General features: G+C 43.6%; 1 protein-coding gene across 1 annotated transcript in view; it reads left to right on the top strand.

The window, feature by feature from the left end:
• nova2 (NOVA alternative splicing regulator 2) overlaps positions 1-18,746 on the top strand; it is a 44,598-nt gene that overhangs the window by 980 nt on the left and 24,872 nt on the right. The window contains exon 2 of the mRNA XM_030777823.1: positions 6,291-6,434. Within this exon, the coding sequence (XP_030633683.1) occupies positions 6,291-6,434 (144 nt within the window). The remainder of the gene's footprint in view (positions 1-6,290; positions 6,435-18,746) is intronic.

Below are 18,746 nucleotides of genomic sequence, written 5' to 3'. Positions count from 1 at the left end.
TGTGTGAAACAATTGTGGCTAATCATAATTCGAGGATTTTAGAAGCGCTACGTAGAGTGGCAGACGAAGATTCAGTTGTGTGAAACTGCAAGTGAATTAATGCAATACAGCTATTTTTTTAGAGCCTGAGTGTGTCTAATGAAATGAAGCGACGGGGCCTGGTACTTACACTAAAAGGAATCGATTGCACAAAACATTATCCGACGCCAATCATAAAACCCGTGCCTCACCCGTGGGAGTCATTACACACTCACACACACACACACACACACCTACCTCCATTTGACCAAATGAAAAGGCTGTAATAATATGCAGTAGGGGAAATCACACACAGAGGAGTTTACAAGCCCACAGCATCTGATACGAATTTTGAAATTGCAAATACATATGCTTGAAACACAGCTTTCTGTAACTTTTATGATGGAAAATATTAAGGTTATGTTCTCTGATTACTGATGTTGCTGCAGTAGTGCCACTAAACAGTTGCTTTGTAATCTGACATTTTGTTGTGTGTATGGCCTCCAGATTGTCGCTGCATTAAATGAAACATCATGTCAGATAGACTATTATGTATTTATGTAAAAACAAGACCACAGTCATAATTTTATGGAAATATCATTGGCGGAACCTGGAACCTTTCTGTTAATTTCTGTGAGGAGGTTTACAAAAACACAGTGTGTTATAATCCATCTCAAATGTTTTTTTATCTAGGCTTCAGGGTCATGTAATGAAGTGTGTGATCTCTTGGGAGACAGCTTTTAAATCAGTGTTTACGACCAAAAATGTCTGAAAAATTGGCAGCTTTTAGCGTTGCTTGGTTTCCATTAGGATGCATTTGGTTTTGGTTAAGAATTACCAGAGTGTGGTTTAAATAAACAAAGTTCTCTGCAAATGAAAATAGACCTAGCCTTAGTGTCGGTGGAGTCATCAGGTAATCACAGCGTTGTCTCTCTTTCCATACTCAACACATGACGGTCTCCTTACTACACACATTTGAATGGCTTTCACAGAAATCAATTTGGCTGATCTGTTTACTATGTGAAAAAGGGCAGTGCATAAGCGTGATGCTGAAAAAGAGGTACGTGAGTTTTAGGGAGAGCAAAGGGCTTGCTGCTGTGTTGGGAACTGCACATACACTTTATCATGTTTTACTCAGGAGCTTAGAGTACTCTTAAATAAATAAATAAACAAACAAATAAATATATAAATATATAAATAAAGAACATAGCGGTGTGTACGTCAGTGAGTTGGAAGGCTTTCGCAATTTGTTGTGTTCACTCTCTCTTTTATTTTGGATCATTAAACTGTTTCATACATTGGTGTGGGGGAAAACAAGGGGAAAAAATAGAGATAAGCTGTTTTAATCACTATTTTTCAGTACCAGAATATACTTCTCTGCTTTCCTTGATTATCTGTATATTTGCTGCAAATATAGTTTCGTATCCTGTTCATTAATAGAAACAAACATGTAAGTGATAAGTAAGATTGCTACTATAATCTTATATTCTCCCTTAATATAATTTTCATGTTCATGTGTGTGTGTTGAAAGATGAACACACTTTCTTTATCGACTTATTGAGCTGTATGAGAAAAAATGCTTATTCGAAAATTATTCCTGATTTATTGATTAAAAGCCTGGCTTCTTTTGTGAATAAAGCACTCTCTCTGTCTGTCAGTTAGACGTGAAAACAGATTTTACTGCGGTATGGATCTTTATCTCTCCCATTACGGAGCTGCTTTACATTCAGCTGACCTGCTGTGGACGGAATAATGTAGTCATTTCGTGAATGCGAGTTTTGGCACTGGTGCAGGTTTAAAGCGGTTGTCGAGGAGACTGTGGGTGACCTTCCTAAGTGGCTCTCAGGAGAGCTAATGGACTCTGGAGGAAGAGCATGTTGTCCCTGTGGCCGGAGAGACCTAGAAAAGACAGTGCTGATGAGAGGGAGGGTGATGGAGGGACACTCTGGTTCTCTACGAGTCTGCCATAGCTGGTGTGAGATGTGCCCAGTGCTGCTGGTGGTTCTATGGGGGGGTGGGGGGCGGCCTTTGATGTCAGTGCCTGCTGCACTGCTGATTTGTGTTACTCTCCCTGTTAGTGGTTTGTGAGTCTTGCTCATGCTGAAAAAGCGTACCTCCCATCTGATCAATAAGTAGGGAGTGCTACCTCACACTGCTTTGTGGCCAGACAGCTGTCGATTTTTCAACTGGTGAGTCATAAACATGATTGGTCAGTTATGACCGAGGATGCACACTTTCCAAGTATTTGCATGGAATGAGATCTGTGCCTCTAGATGCCCCAAAGCACAAACAGTATAATTGTAATCTCCTCTTTAACCCTTTCGTTCCGGTTGCATTTACAGCATTGGTTACCTCTGTGGTTTACTGTTCAGATCGCGACTTAAAGTACCAAAAGCTGTTAGTTCTGATATCCACACGCCTCCTCCTGTCTGCCTCTTTGTCAGTCGCGTCACATCATCAGCAGATCACAGCTTCTCCTCATCTTTGCATCCCAGCACCCTTTTTTCATCTCCTCCTTCATCGATATCGGACCATCATTGATCGTCCTGGCAACCGCCATCATCTCTGCCGCGTGATTTCCAACTACGCCGTGAACACGAAGGGGGCGCTGTTTCTGTTAGTTTATTTATTTATTTATTTTCTTAAAGCACTGCGTCAAAAAAAAAATCCTCATTGTCGAGAGAGAGCTGGAGAGAGGATTTGGGCGGGTAAGGAACTTGAAAGAGAGAGCTTTTGATTGGATGAGCCTGTTGCCCCTCTCTGTCAGTCTGCTGTAGACCTGAATAGAACATGTGATGAATATGAATGAGAGAAGTGAAAAGAGTGTCGCAGAAGGGGGGACAATTTAGAACGTTCTCTCCCAATCATCTTGCTAGTGAAAAAAAAAACCATACTATGCTTCCCATTTTGTCACTTTGTCTCCTGGAGGAATGCGCCAGCCAGAATAAATACTCGTCTTGTAAAGCTGTGTACACTGATGTTAAATTAGTACACAGAACAGATGTAGAGAAAACTGATTTCTTTATGGTACATGCACAAATTTCTTTATGTTGCATGCACATGCACAAATTACAGAACCAAAAGAAACCCCAATCTTTATTAACAGCATAAAAAACGTTTTCTTTTCTTACATATATAATGGCTATGGGTTAAGTAGATATGAGTTCGGTTTCTCCTACGCTGAAAATTAAAAAATAAATAAATGAACAGAGGGCATTCAGACCTGTGTCCTCCAAACGATGTCATCAATCTTAAGGGAGCTATATCTGCTCCGTTAACGGTGTATTTGTGGGCGGGCCTGTCGGCCTGAGCAGCCCAGACACCAGATCCCAGGATTTCACCCCTCAATCCCCAGCCTGATACCAACTATTCTGGGCCTCCGATCTCAGTGGAGCCCTTAACAACGCGGTGCTGTTTTCACCTGACACTGCATTATGTTTGCATGGCCTTTGGTATTTATTCAGGCCATCCCCTCACTAACACACACACACACACACACACACACACACAAACAAAAAAATACTTATCTATTTGCATCTACCCAACTAGATGTGTAGAAATGTAAAGAGATATATGTGTGTGTGGTTGGTACACAGTGTGTGTGTGTGTGTTTGTTTGTTTGTGTGTATGTATATGTGTATGTATGTAACTGACAATTAAAAAAAATGTTTAAAAGTGCAGTGTTTGAGTTGGCTGGGATGAAAACAAAGAAAATGTTCAGTTCTTGCTTTGGCTTCCACCTCAGCACATAAGGTTGATTTGTATCATTTCCTCCACACAAAACTGTCCCATGTCGACTGAAAAAGGAAACGGACTGTTGTTTCCCATCACGTACTGACAGGGCAGGGGAAAACAGCGTTCTCTTGCTATAACCTGGACCGCACAGATTTTTTTCTCTTGTTTTTATGTTGAGTGGGAGGAGACAAAGCCCTCAGCAATGCAGAACAAAGACAATGATACCAAACAGTCTCCTTTGGCTGAAGCAAACAGTCAATTTAAGTGAGGTAATTTGAACTGAAGTAAACAATGACTGTTTTATCCCATATTTAAAGTACGGACAATATTATTTGAGCTGTATAAGCTAAATGGCCACTTTTTCACGGAACATGTAGATGATCCATTTGAGGCTGGCATCATGTGAAACGCACCAGCAGCTAAGCTCCATGCATATAAAGATACGCTCAATGACTGGTTTCATGAAAAGACTGAACCATAACTGAAGATCGCTGTTCTGTCCCTTCCGTGTTTTATGACGCTGAAGCTGTCTTTAATTTTCTAAGGAACGATTATATTCACAGTCTTTCTCTCTCTCTCTCTCTCTTTTTTTTTGTTTTAAATAGATTCATGATATATGCAGATGTGTCCATCAGAGTGATAGCAGTCATTAAACATGTATCATGACCGGGAATCTCACACAAAAACAGGCTTACAAAGTCCTGAAGATTTTCTAAATAAAGAAATGAAGGAATTTAAAGTGAAGCCAGAATGTCTTAACTGGAGAATTAAAAACTAAATTGTAATGTGCATGACACCCAATGATCAAGTCTCCAAGTACCGCGAGGTGTTTGAAAATAATAAAAATGAATAAATAATAACAATGCAAATAAACCAGTGGATGCAAGCAGAGGGTACACATACAGTTTGAGAGATATTTTGTGATAGACTTTTAATGAAGTGCATACTTATGTATGCAATACGCTTATTATTTATGAATCTCCTGCCATATTAATCAAGGGGAGTTAAAATTAGACCCATCCAAATCAGAAGGAGGGCAGGCTGCGCTCTGCTGGGAATCTGGGTCATTGTGCTGCTAACATAGATGGAGTGTGGAAAAAAAATGGCTTTTCCGTTCAAATCGAAAAACAGCTCCTATCGTCGACTAATGCACCTATGTCTGTTGTACTGCTGTATTCGTGGGTTTTTTTCTTTTCTTTTTTTTAAATATTTGGTCCGAAGCACCGTTTTTTACCGGACTTGTTTGGCCAAAAGCTCAGACCTGGTGCGGGGTCTTTGCTAAAGCTATCAGCGTGTAGTGTTTTTTAATCTGTTAAAACCCAGTTTCCCATAAACCCCGGGTATCTGGTCTAAGCTGATGAAAGTGATAAGATTATCACCAGAATATGGCTTTATTAGATAGTTAAACTTGTTCATCTTGTAACACTTTTTTAAGACAACTTATTCTGAATTTTTTTAGGCATATCAGTACAATGGGTGACAAGAGAATCTTTAGGAGCAGAAGTCACATCCTCTCCATAGCAGAAGTGATATTCTCAGTTAATTTATCATTTCTTCTTATCTGGGCTGGAGTATGTGTTTTTTCAAAGTGATTTGGTTCCTCGCACACAAGATACTCACACCAGCATATGCCGCCCATGATAAATCGCCCCTCCAGAATAACAATCCAGTCTAAACCGGCAGTCTTATGGGAACTGACACAGATTAATTGTGCTGGAATCTAAAGACTGTACCCAGGCGGCTCTGAAGCATGGTTACAATGTCATGTTAAAGTCAGAGCAAAGAGGCTCTGAACACACTGCTTCTGGTGACCTGGATACGCATCAGTCAGGTACTGACTGTCATTTTTAATAAAGCCTCCTTTTTTTCTACCACAGTACAGAAGACTCGATTTTTCATCTTCTTGCTTGCAGTGCTTTTTTTTTTCCTTTCTGATGAACTGCCTCCATGTCCGTAGTTCTTACCGTCAATAGATCGGAGTGTCTGAGGATAAATCCAGGGTTGAGGAGATGAAGCTGTACAGTTTTGCAGTGATGTGCACTGTCGGGGAGGGACCTGCCAGGTTTGGGGAGGCAGGAGATGCATATGGCTGTGTGCACAACTCAACACACAGATACGGTTCACTGACCAGAGAAGAGATCTCAACTTTGTCATCACACAGATGACAGCAGCCGTCAGACTAACACACACACTCACACACACACGCACACACACACACGCACAAGCATACTCACACACATGCAATCACATGCGCGTGCACACACACACACACACACAAACACACACACACACACACACACACATGCACACACACACAAAAGTCCAGATACATAATGTACTTTGCAATTGTGGAAAATATAAATATGTGTCATCCAAAAGGTTCAGAGCCTTACTGCTGTCCAATGACTTTTCTCTGAATGTCATCGATGTGTAGCGTTGGATGAAAGCGATAATGTGGATGAGTTGGTGGAGATGGTGAAGTGACCTGATTGTGACTGCACAGTTTAACTGTTATTCTCTGTCTTTTCCATTGACAGAGGAAGGGGAATACTTCCTAAAGGTGCTGATCCCCAGCTATGCAGCCGGCTCCATCATTGGCAAAGGAGGACAGACCATTGTCCAGCTCCAGAAAGAGACGGGTGCAACCATCAAGCTGTCCAAATCCAAAGACTTCTATCCCGGTGAGTTTCCGCTGCTGAGGATCCTAGCACGTTCACCAACTCTCCCTGCACTGGGAATTCCATACACCTGTTTTTAAGAGATCTGCTGTGCTCTGGTTTTTGTGTCATAGCTCGATCTGAAATTAAAGCCAAGGCTTTAGTCAGTTTGCAGTATGTCCTGTGCACAGTCTGTTGCATTGCAAGGCCTGTGTATGTGGCTGTATTCCAGAGGAGAAGTTACTCTCAATGAGAATCATATGGGAAGACAAAGCCCTTTGGGCACCTTGTCAGTGCTCTGGTGGTGTATAGTAGCATGGTGGATCAAATAGGGACAAGAGATTGTGAAAAGAGCAAAGAGAATATGATGCTCAGGAAATTCTAACCTATGTAGAAATGTGACTAAAGCCCTTAAAGTGATATTCTGGACAGCTTACTGGACTCTGGTGTAATTCTGTGTACTGTGGTCCTGGTAAAGGGATCTCTATGTCTTTTAGACATGAGAACGTCTCTATGAACTCTTGTATAGGAGAGAATTCTCTGTTTGATGTCCGATGTTTCTAGAGGGGAGCGTCAGAGGAAGTCAGGAGCAGTGGGGGGCTTTTTGGACTCACGCTTAAAAGGCTATTGTGTGACTGGCTTGTCCTTTCACTGTTAGTGTATCCCACAGTGCACCTCTGTGGCCTGCTCCTCTGAGACATGGGACTCAGAGCATGGGCCAGTACTGGCAGATGCCAAATGAGAGATACACCCCCACCCCCCAACCCCCCACCCCCACCCCATTCCGAAGGAGGGTGTTTTTTGGCAACCTTCAGTGTTCCGATGTTCAGTGTAGTCCTGTTTGGGTTGAGAATGAATGGAGAGGCTGAGAAGGAAGAAAAGAAAAAGATTGGGTGGTTAGGGAGAAAGAGGGAACTGTTAGCTGTCCCACGTTTCTAGTTTGGGGGAACACAGAGAAGCTCAGATAGGGGTGTTTTTTTCAGGAGGTGACTGGTGCTGGATGGAAGGGGTGAGACAGAAGTTCGTAATGAGGGGGCTTCCTGCTCTGCCAGGAAGGGGGCATCTGTATGTAAATGAGTCCTGCCGTTTCCTCGGTGACAAACTAAATGGTCCACCTGCTGTGTGTGGGGGTGGGGTGGGGGAGGGGGATGGGGGTGGGGGGAGGTTGGGCTCTTCTGCTTGGGGGCGAGGGTCAGGCTTTATGTGGATTGAATTGGTTTTAAGACATTTCTAAGGTTCAGACTTGCTATTTGCCTCCCAACTAAAAGATACAACACAATTCATCTTGGATAAGCATCACAACGGCATTTAATTCAGAACCAATTAGCTGGCCGCGGCTGCACCGGCCCGAGTCTGGGGGGCTGTTCATTACTGCGGGAGAAAAGATTTATTAGACGTCTTCTCTTCCAAATATAGGCCCTGCAACATTTACTGGAAAACAGGAGCCATATTTTACAGTGATCTTGCATCAGTGAAGTACAGTGCTCTGTCTTAGACTGGCCAAAAAAAGTGTGTTAGATTTTGGAGAGGAGAAGACGCTGCAGTAAGAGGGTACCTGTGATGCCTGAATGTGGCCTGGCATCGCCTGGGCAATGACAGGGCGTTCAGAAACTCCAGTATGATGCAGTGACACCGATTTTTGTGGATTAATAGCTAAATTTAATGATAAGCGTTTTGCTAAAACGGACAGGCTTTGACCATGTAAATATAAACTTCAGGTGTAAATTCATGCACAGTAGGCAATTTGTTAATAGTAATTTTGACACGGACACGGTGATAGTTTGTTTTTTTTGTTTTGTATTTTTTTTTTTTGGCTCAGCTGTAGCTTTTCTCATGAGTACAGATGGTAGAGATTTAGGGGCCACCGTCATTAGTTTGGTGGGCATTGTGCCCCTCTTTTATTTCTGTGGGAAACAACTGTGGTTTAGTTTTGGTTAGTGATCAGACTCATCCCTGCCAAGTAAATTTAGCTGCGGTGAGTCCGTGTTAAGAAAAGGTGTGACCTAGGTAAACGGAGATGTTATTACATAACAGATCCGTTTATTTTTTTATGTGTTACAGAAGTTAATTTTACAGTAGGCGGTCTCTTAGTGTAGGACAGGTTGGATGATGTCATTGCATCATCACTGTCCAACATTAACACTGGAAACTTGGCCCATCCTCGTGCTCAGTTCCTTACGGGTGAGATTTCGTGCGAATGTGTGAGTGTGTGTGTGTGTGTGTGTGTGTGTGTGTGCGCTTACAGAGGTGTTAGGGCTTTAACAGGTTTGTAATGAAACAGAAAACCGCAGTTTGTTAGTCCTTGGTTTGGTGCACTCAATGTGTGTTGTGTACCATGGATTTTTTTCAACTCAACTCTCAGGCATGAAGCTTTATTTTTTTTTTCTTTTTTTGTACTTGATGCTAAATAAAAAGGAATACATTGTTAATACATTTCTTGTGTAGGAGAAAATTCAGTTTGGTTTTTGATCATTCAGAATAATGTAAATTATAATTTAAAGTGGATACGCCTTCTCTTTTTCTTTTCATTTCTCACTGTGAGAAAATCATCTACAGCCCTTATCATGTGGTGCACATATGCTTAAAACGAGCAGACGATTAGAACAGCTTTAATGAATATGACAACATGTTAAAATATGTTTGTATATGTTTGAATTCAAAAGATTGAAAATTTTTAGTTGAGTCAGTTTTCTTTTAAGCCAATACACATATATACACATATATAAGTGTGTGTGTGTGTGTGTGTGTGTGTGTATACAGTCATACATGTGTATATAGATACTGACTTGGTCCTGTTCCAACCTGCCCGTCCATCTGAACTGAGTGTGGCGCAGTATTAAAGCTTTGTCTTAATCCAGCACCGTGATTACGATTTTCAGTATTTAATACGGAGCCAAGTCCCTGCCCCCCCTTCCTGTGTCCACCTCATTCTCTCCCCCCCCCCCCCCCCCCCCCCCCCCCCCGCATTATCCTCATCACTGATTTCTCCCCTATAATCTGCTTAAAACCTAAGCACTTTGACTGAAAGATGAAAAGCTACAGCATGACATGTCAAACGCAGCGACTGAATTTAGCTTCCTGTTTGTGTGTGGGCTTTTTCTACTTCCACCTGAAATGTTTCTCTTTAAATTAAGATACTTGCTTAGAACTATTTCATTTTTTTTTTTTTTTTTTTTTTTTTTAGATTTTGAGTTCTGTTTTGTTGTCTCTCTTTTGATATGATAGATGTTTTTCTCAGATTTAGAGAGAGACCATGGAGTACCAGTCAAAATCCTCTGATACAAGAGGCAGTAATGTTTCAAAATTACTCACATCCAGGAGCATCATCTTCAGAACCATAGGGGACCATAAGAAATATTATTTATGGCTGAATCAATGTGGTATTGAGAGATTCATACCAAGGGTTTCCTGCTCCATAACTGTCAATTGCTCAGCTTTTTTTCTGACATTCCTTGGGAAATAAAGGGACTTAAATGGAGTGGAAATAACTTCCTCTCTTACTCATAGTTTGTCCTGAATTTGCCTTTGTCTGTGCAAGAAAACTGATTCCATATGTCTCACCTTAAATTTTTTATGTTCCAGGACAATACATAGATTGTATCTAATTATTTGTAAATAAATCTGTTTTGTTTTGGTGATGGTGTCAGTGGTGTGTGAAAGCTGCATTGTGATTGGCTGGTCAGTATGTGGGCAGTAGAGGGGTGGCTGGTGACAGGGTTTCACGGAGGACTCCTCTAATCCACACAGCTCTTGTTTTCTTTTGTTTGTATGACGTCATACTCGCAGGCCACAAGCATAGTGACGTTTCCGTGCCAGTCAGTGAGGGAGCGAGGCATGAGTTAGACAGCTCACAAAAGCCTCTCTCCTGATATTTAATGCCCCTAACACACAGGCTGGGCTAGCCCTGGTTACATCGCTATGCGCGCACACACACACACACACACACACACACACACACACACACACACAGGACAGCCAGGTCAGTGAAGAAGGTTGAAAATGCTGATGATATACAGAGGATGGGAAAGGCAATGGTGATGATGGTGATGATGATGATGATGTCTGATTTAATGCCAAAATGCTGCACATACGACATGTCCAAATATTACATGTTGTGCTGCACCGTTTGTGTTGTATGGATTCTGACACTGGTCATGTGACACTGGTTGGTTCTGAAGTATTCTAGTACCAGGCTTCCCTCTATCTGTCCCTGCAGCTCAATGCCAAACTACAATTATACACTACACCCAGTCAATGAGAGCTGGACATATATATATATATATATATATATATATATATATATATATATATATATATGTGTGTGTGTGTGTGTCTGTATATATATATATATATATATATATATATATATATATATATATATATATATATATATATATATATATATATATATATATATACAAATACTGAAACACTGAAATTAGCTCTGTACCCTGTTAACAGTCTTCCTCTGCTTTCCTGTACCAGTCTCTGTCTGTTCCTGTCTTCCCCATCTCTCTCTTCTCTCTCTTTCACTGACCTGTGTTCCCTGGGGGGCTGTATATTTGTGGCAGTGATGTGCAGCTCAGTGCTCAAATGTATTAAAAGGCCCCTGTGGAGCCCCTCCCACAAATAGAGCACTGCACATTTATCCCACCAATCAATTCTATGAAGTGAGAGTGGTGGCTTGGCTTGCCCCCCACCCCCATACCCTCCACATCACACATACAGACACACATACATACAGACACAGAAACAGACACACACACACACACATACACACACAGACTGTCATCTCAAACCCAGGTACAGGTCATGCTGTTTATCTCTTGTATTGCAGTGAAGTCAGTTCTTTCCTTTTTTTAAAAAAAAAAAACAACAACAAAAAACCAGCCCTGGTCTCATTATCTGGCTCACCGGACAGGCCCAGTGTGAAGACACATGAATGCAGAATGACTTCCACATGCTGTAGTCATCCAGTTCTCTGCCCTCCCTGAGCCATCTGGATGTCTGCTCAGGTCCTTCTGATCATTCTCACTCCAGAGCTGTGTCTCTGACACTGGTCACCAGCTCAGGACCACACTGCTTCACTCTCAATGGGAAAGCTGAAGGCAAACGAGTGCTCGTGTATGCAATGAATTCATCCTCATATCTGATGTTTTCTTGACATATTATATCCTATCTCTCTTTTTCACATTCAGAATCTTATTATTATGGTGAACTGCATGTGTGGTTTGATGGAGGCTAGCTTAAAAAGATTCCCTGTTATTTAGTGCTGTGTTTAAGTCTGTCGTGGACTCTGACTTTGAGTTGTGAGTCTTTAGCGTTGGGCTGATGACTGGTGCTTGCCCAGGATCAGTGTTAAGGAGTGGTTTCTATTTCATGTTGGTGAAAGGTCAAACATCCTCCCTTTATTGTTATAACAATAGCTTAGCATGTTTCACTGGACAGTTGGTCCATATCCAAAATCCACACACTGACGTTCCCCTCTCACATGAACATTTGACATATTTTATATTGTGCACGCTGGTGTGGGGTTAAACATGTGTTACATATTTCGCAGTATGTCTGGTATTTTTTCAGACATTATTTACTTTACTGTAATTCTACAAAAATATATGACTTGTCTTTATGGAAACCCAGTTCTTAGGCACACTCTGACATAAAAATAGTCTGGTGAATTGGCCTGACCTGATTTGGGCATAAGACACTATGATCCCGGATTCCTCCAGACGGGAACAGGCCACTACACCCTGGCATCGGTCCGTCTTCACCGCATCAGGTCGGGCACCGTCAGATCGGGTGAAAGCAAGGGGCATGGAGGATTACTCCTGATTGGCTGGGACATGGATGGGCGATGAGAACAGGGGGTTTGCGGGCAGCGGGGGGTCTTGGATTATGGGCCGATTTGATGAGTCAAAAATAGGCCAACTCAATCCCCTGCTTTGTGAGAGGAATGACAGAGGCCTATCCCAGCTGTGCGCTGCCTTCTCAGGGGAGACGTGGAACACAACTGCTGCACAATTGCTTTCACTGAAACACTACACACCTCTGCCCCAAACCTTTGTCTGCCATGTGCCTTTTCATTACACTTTCCCTTGTGAAATATCTTTTAAAACTGCAAAGTTTCTAGATAATTTCTTTTGTAATGTCTCAGTCATATGTAAGAGAAGAGAGGTGAGCAGAGAGAGAAAGCAGGGTTTACGGAGAGCAGGCAGAGTGAAGGGGGTGGGTGAGTGGCTGGGAAGCCCTCTGAGCGGAGGCCTCAGAGTGGGTTGATGTGGTGAATGGTGTGGACTTAAACTGTCCTAGACAATAAAGAGTGGAAGCCCACTCTAAATGACAATAGACTCTTTTGACACTGTGACCACACATTGGTGATGGGGGAGGGGGAGGGCCAGGCTGATGTCCCATCTGCCCGAAGAGGTGTGTGTGTGTGTGTGTGTGTGTGTGCATTGTCCAGATACAGTAGTCTTTATATATTGATACTGTTGTGCATGCCTGTATTTTGTGTATTGTGTAGAAACACATCATTTGACAATAAACTTTTTCTTCTTCTTCTTCTTCTTCTTCTTCTTCCTCCTCCTCCTCCTCCTCTTCCTCTTCCTCCTACTCCTGCTCTCAGTAATAAAGCAACAATAATAATATTTCTCATATGCCGTGATATTTTCTTTTGCACATGAACACGCCTGTGAAACACATCGGACCCATGAGGAATTGCTGTCTATAAAACAGTGTGTGTGAGAAAGACCTGATTCATTGCATAACCCCATCTGCTGTCTGTGTGCTTCTCTGACAGTGCAGCTGACTTGATGAATTTATCTCCCTCAGACAGGCCTGTGTCTTTCTCTATGTGCATTCTGTCATCTCCAGCACACTTTCTGATTAGCTCATCAGCAAAAATCCCTCTCTCTCTCTCTCTTTGATTTGGCTAGGCTCAGCAAATGGGCTTTAGCACTTTTCTCTCCTTTTTTTTTTTTCTTTCGTGATGACTGACAGTTTGTGGAAGCTTTCGGTCAGTCAGTGGTTGTTGTAGATGCTGGGGTGGCTGTCTGTGGCGCTCTATTTCCCTGTGCTCTAGAGTTTTCCGCAGTGCTGTGGAGCCATAACCCAGCAGTGCCTTTCAGATAAGTGTTTGTGTACAATAAGAGTGGAAGGACAGTGTGTGGTGTTATTTCAGTAATTGAGAAAGCAGGTGCAACTTACTCATTATGAGCAGGTAATGTCAAAGCATTCGTGGGTAGGCATGTGACGGGAAGACATAGTCCATCACCTCAGTTGTTTTGCCTTTCAGACCCGCCCACTCCAGCCATCTCCCCCCACCCCAAGACAAAGCAGGCTTTGTTTGACTGCACACTCCGTTGCCTTGGTGATGAGAATTAAAGTGACAGCCCCAGTGGAAAGCAGTCCTTCTCTTTTCCCTGTCATCCCTCCATCCTGCTCTGTCCTCCCTCGGCCCCTCTCTGGTCAGCCAAGCAGGTGTGAGACCAAGATGCCTGTCCTCTCTGTCTTTGCTCCTGGTTTGCTGGCTGAGAGTGAGGCTGCGCAGGCCAGCTGCAGTCTGCCATGTGTGTGATTGAACAGTCCAGTCACGTATGCGGGACTGCAGGCTCACAGAACCTATTACAGCAGAGGAGAGCTTCGTCCATTTTGAAGTTCCCGCAGGGGGAAGGATCATTGGCCGAGGGAGCTGTCATTCATGCCAACCTTTTTAAATCCCAATCGGATCATTCCTGTCTTCTCAAATGAAACATTCAGCCCAGAAAATGCAAAATGGGGGATTTGAACCAGAAAGACGGAATAATAATAATAATGATAATAATAATTATAGTATCGTGATTCTAATAATAACAATAAAGCATATGTATTATGCCTGTTTTAAACCAATTAAAATCATATAAGAATAGATAGAAGACCATTATGACTCCTGATGTTCATATGTATAGAAATGTATGAAACTCATACGTAGGGACCATAAGAATATCTTTGCTTGAACTGTAAAAGCTCTTGTGTAGATTGCTTTTGGAGAGGATCTGAAATCCCTGAAACCTCGCTCTGGGACAGGTCACTGACACACACACAGCCTGTACCCAGTGATCTTTTAGCACAGTGCGATGACAACGATCAGAGATCTGATGAAATCAAATAACACTATGATAGTCAGACCATCTGTGTACCAATGCCAAAACATAACCACAGCACAGCAGGCTGTGGCCCTGAGGCGCTTCTGCAACATCCGTGCGCGACAGTCGCACTCGGCTTGTACCGTTACCATGACGATCCCCACCTCCATCACACCTCCAACCAGGCTATAAATGCTAAACCATTGAATGGCCATGTGTGGACTGGAGCAGATGAGGATTTGTAGTGAGACTGCTGGGTCTTCGTGGAGGAAGGGCCTTATTCCAGTGTGGGACAATGGGAATCTGCATTGTGCTCAGAGAGCAGGGGGCACCTCTCCTTTAAGACTGGAGGTGGTGAACAGTCAGAGAGAAGTCCTTTGAGTGTGCAGCGCTGAGGGTTTTTTTGTGTTTTCAACTGAATCAGCCTCCACGCATAAGGACAAAGCTCTCCCCCCACCTGCCCCCGTGCCTCTTCACAGCCCCCAAAAGATCCTGGGTTCTGCAGCTGCCTCCAGCCCCTCCCCCCTCTCTTTCCAATTTCTCTAATCCCCTCAGAATGCCCCCCCTACCCCTCTGCAGACACACACACACACACACATACGCTAATGCTCAGACACACTCACATACATGCACACACATAAACACACATACACTTGCGCATACACACACACACACACGGGAGACAATTTCTCTAATCCCCTCTGAATTGCCCCCTTCAACTCGCACACTCTCTCTCTCTCTTTCTCTCTCCCTCTCTCTCTCACACTCACACTCACACTCACACACACACACTCACACACTCACACACTCAAACACGCACACACTTGTCCATAACCAACCTCTCGGCCATGGTGATCTGATGATTGAATTGTTCTGTATTCCATCAGCTGCTGGAACAGTCTCTTCAACACACTATCTGTGCCCTCTGAGTTAATGGTGAGAGGTTGGCAGCCAGTAATTACCCCTAACCTGCCAGTCAAAAGTGCCTCTGAACAACACACAAAATAGATGTACGTAAAACTTTAACCAAAATTCATGTGTTGGCTTGGTCCCATTTATCTGTAATTTTTGCCCTGTTTTCTTCTAATTTGAGATGGCCCTCTGTAAGATCTTCCTTTCTCCATCCATTAAGCTTAGAGGGCAGGTTAAGGGGACAAACCCGCAGAAGGTGTTGTAGCTTCATGTGCTGTGACATTGCATGATTTTGTGAGGTGACATAGAAAACTCAGAGAAGAACGTGATTTCTCTCTGGACTGACGGTGTTTGCTGCCGTGATGAGATGGAGAAGGACTTTCCTGGTTGGACAGAACAGCTGAAATGGAGCAGATGTTGCTGCTGAACAATGGTTGTAGTCTGCACCTTTCTCCTGCCAGCATAGAGCCCACAAACAACTGTGCCACCCACAAACTGCTTTTGTTTCAGCATCATTGTTTAGAGTTGCTACTGTTTATGCCTGCCCTGGCGTGAGGAGTAACACAGCAGCTCCTGTGACGCTCGTGTTTGTGAGGATGTATTAGACATTCCAGTGACCGCCATGTGGCTGCCTCTCTAAAGGTATCTGGGGTGAGAAGTAGGTTCAAGGAGGTTCATTTCCAGTTCTCTCGCTGTCTCTCTGTCTCTCTGATTATCTGTCTGTTTCTCTCCCTGTCACATTATCTGCCTTATTATTGGTCTGTCTTTTTCCCTGTCTCATTGTCTCCCATATTGCTTGTCTGTCTCTCTCTCTCTGTCTCCCCTGTGCTCTCTGTCTCCCCTGTGTCTCTCAGTATCTCTTTAGTTTGGTGCCCATATTTTACAACGCCTGTTTTTGTTTTTTATTTTTTTACATGCCAGATGCGTTCTTAGGAACCGTATTACTAATTACTATGTACACAGAGTTTTTAGATTCGGTAAAAATGAAGGACTACAAAACAACAGTGTTTACTCATACAGGACTCTCTGTACTACTTGGATAGAACAGAGCAGGTATTTGATAAATTATTAATTAAACTCTGATCAATTATAATCTCATGCAGTTCAAAAACTAAAACAAAGCTTTTAGCATCACTTTGTGAGTGTTTGTATTGAAAAGGACAGATGTTAAATTGGTGAACACCTTTAAGGGCAAAACACAGGCTTGCCATTGGCAGTGGCATCTCTCCCCTCCAAGGCACCAGTACAGACACTTGAAACATTCGACCGAAGCCACAAAGGAGATTGCTAATTGCTATTTTGCTGATTGCTAATTGCTATTTTCTCACCCTGCTATCGCCAGAACCATTCAAATGTTCCCAATACGTCCAGCTGATACTCTCAAACTGGGATCTCCAGAATAAGAGTAAGTGAGCATGAGAGAGAGAGAGAGAAAGAGAGAGGGACAGATAGAGAGAGAGAGAGAGAGAGGGAGGGACAGAGAGACCGAGAGTGAGGGCGGGGTGGAGTGAAGGAGAGCAGAAAATGCGAAGGCAAGGGAAAATCAGACAGAGAGGCGGTTCACAGCCCTGGACAGGACACTTCTCTCTCTTCCCTCCATAACTACAGCCACACACACGTCTTTATCAGTCTGCCCACAAGGGCTGGTAGGGGAGGTTGTTGAGGCGGAGGGGGGTTGGGATGGGCAGGGAGAATAAAGGACTGCACGTGTACCCCCCTCAATACAGTCAGCGCTTTCAGTCTCTTTAACCGTCATTTCATCTCCTGCTCCCACACACTGGGCAGGTGCAGGGGCAAAAAAGAAGAAGGGGGCTTTTCAGAGCCTCTCTTTTCAGTGCTGGAGTCCCAGTGCCTCTCTCTGTGTTTCACAGGAGGCTGGCCTGCTCCACGCTCCAGATGCCAAGACTTAGGCCAAGAGGAAGGAGGGCCAAATTTAAACCCTGGAAAGACTACATCCATGTTGTGTGGAGAGTGCATAACTCTTATTCCGCTCCTTTAACACGCAGACCCCTCTGCCTCTGTAGACCTCTTGTCTGTGCAGTAACACATCCCATGGTCCCTGTTTGGGTATGTGGGCCCTATGGCTTGACTAGACCCTCTTTAACAGAAGGGCCATTAAATACCTGCTCCATTCCAGTCAGTCAGCTCTGGTCTTTGGTATACAGTAGATCTATCTGTACATATGTGTGTCTGCTCTTGCATGTAAAAAAAGAGAAGAAAAAAGAACAAAAAGTGCATGTCTGTGTAATAAAGGGTGATTAACTGTATACACGTTGGGGGGGGGGGGGGGGGGGGGGGTTGCGAGCTTAACGAACTAAGGACCATATAGGGAGGTGGGACTGTATGATGGCTAGGCTCTCTGCTTTGGCCCAGCTTGGCTCCTAATCTCTATTGCCTCACTGAAATTCCAGCTGTATAAAATGAGGAACAGATTGCGAGTATGATGTAAAACGGCAGGCATTCTCCGTCGCCATGGAGAAGGTCATCTGTTGAGTATACACGCCACGGAAATTAATATAAATTTTGAAAAGAAAACCTGAAAAACCTCACAACACAGCACAGTGGAAGCAGTAATTAAAAGTAAAAAAAAAAAAAACTGGCCTGACCGCAGTGAGTGCTCTGATAACCTCATCATCTTTCTGATGGTCATTTTAGTCCAGAGCTTGCGAGGTGCTTTTGCCTCTGATTCAGGAGGAGAATGGAGTGAAATGGAGAACGGGGCAAGGGAGAGAACATGAAGGCGATAAGGAGGAGAATGAGGAGGAGAAGGAGGAGGCCAGGGAGAGGGAATGAAAAACCTGGCTAAAAGATCAGGGCTTTTGGGAAGATTGTGATTAAACCATCACTCAGAGCAAACGACACTCTCTGGCCAAACCTACATGGACACTAGAGGAGACAGGATCTTATACGGCTGCTGGGGGGAAGGGTCCTGTCATTGAAAGGGTTGTGGAGAGGAGAGACGGGTGTGCTGGGGGGTAGGTGGGCGTGGATGATAAAGGGACAAAGGGGGATTCTGCCAGCTGACTTGGTCAGGCTGCCCTCCACAGGGCTACTGTTTAGACATGTTTGATGGACGCAGGGAAAGCAGAGACAGGTGTGAGGGTGGCTGTGCACTTGTGTGATACCCAACACCACCACAGGGACTTGTGCTCAACGAGTTGAGGACAGGGAAGATCTGGGAGGGAAGAGCGTAGAGATTGGAGAGAAATGTTGAGAGGGGAGAGAGAGAGGAGCTGTACTCCACAGCCCTCTTTCTCACTGCTAAAGGCTGCATGTAAACCCCCTGCCCCCTTCCCCCCATCCC

The sequence above is a fragment of the Chanos chanos genome, chromosome 6 (assembly GCF_902362185.1).
Source record: "Chanos chanos chromosome 6, fChaCha1.1, whole genome shotgun sequence".
Lineage (NCBI taxonomy): Eukaryota > Metazoa > Chordata > Actinopteri > Gonorynchiformes > Chanidae > Chanos > Chanos chanos.
Note: the sequence above shows the minus strand (reverse complement) of the source record. Positions and strands in the feature narration are given on the sequence as shown.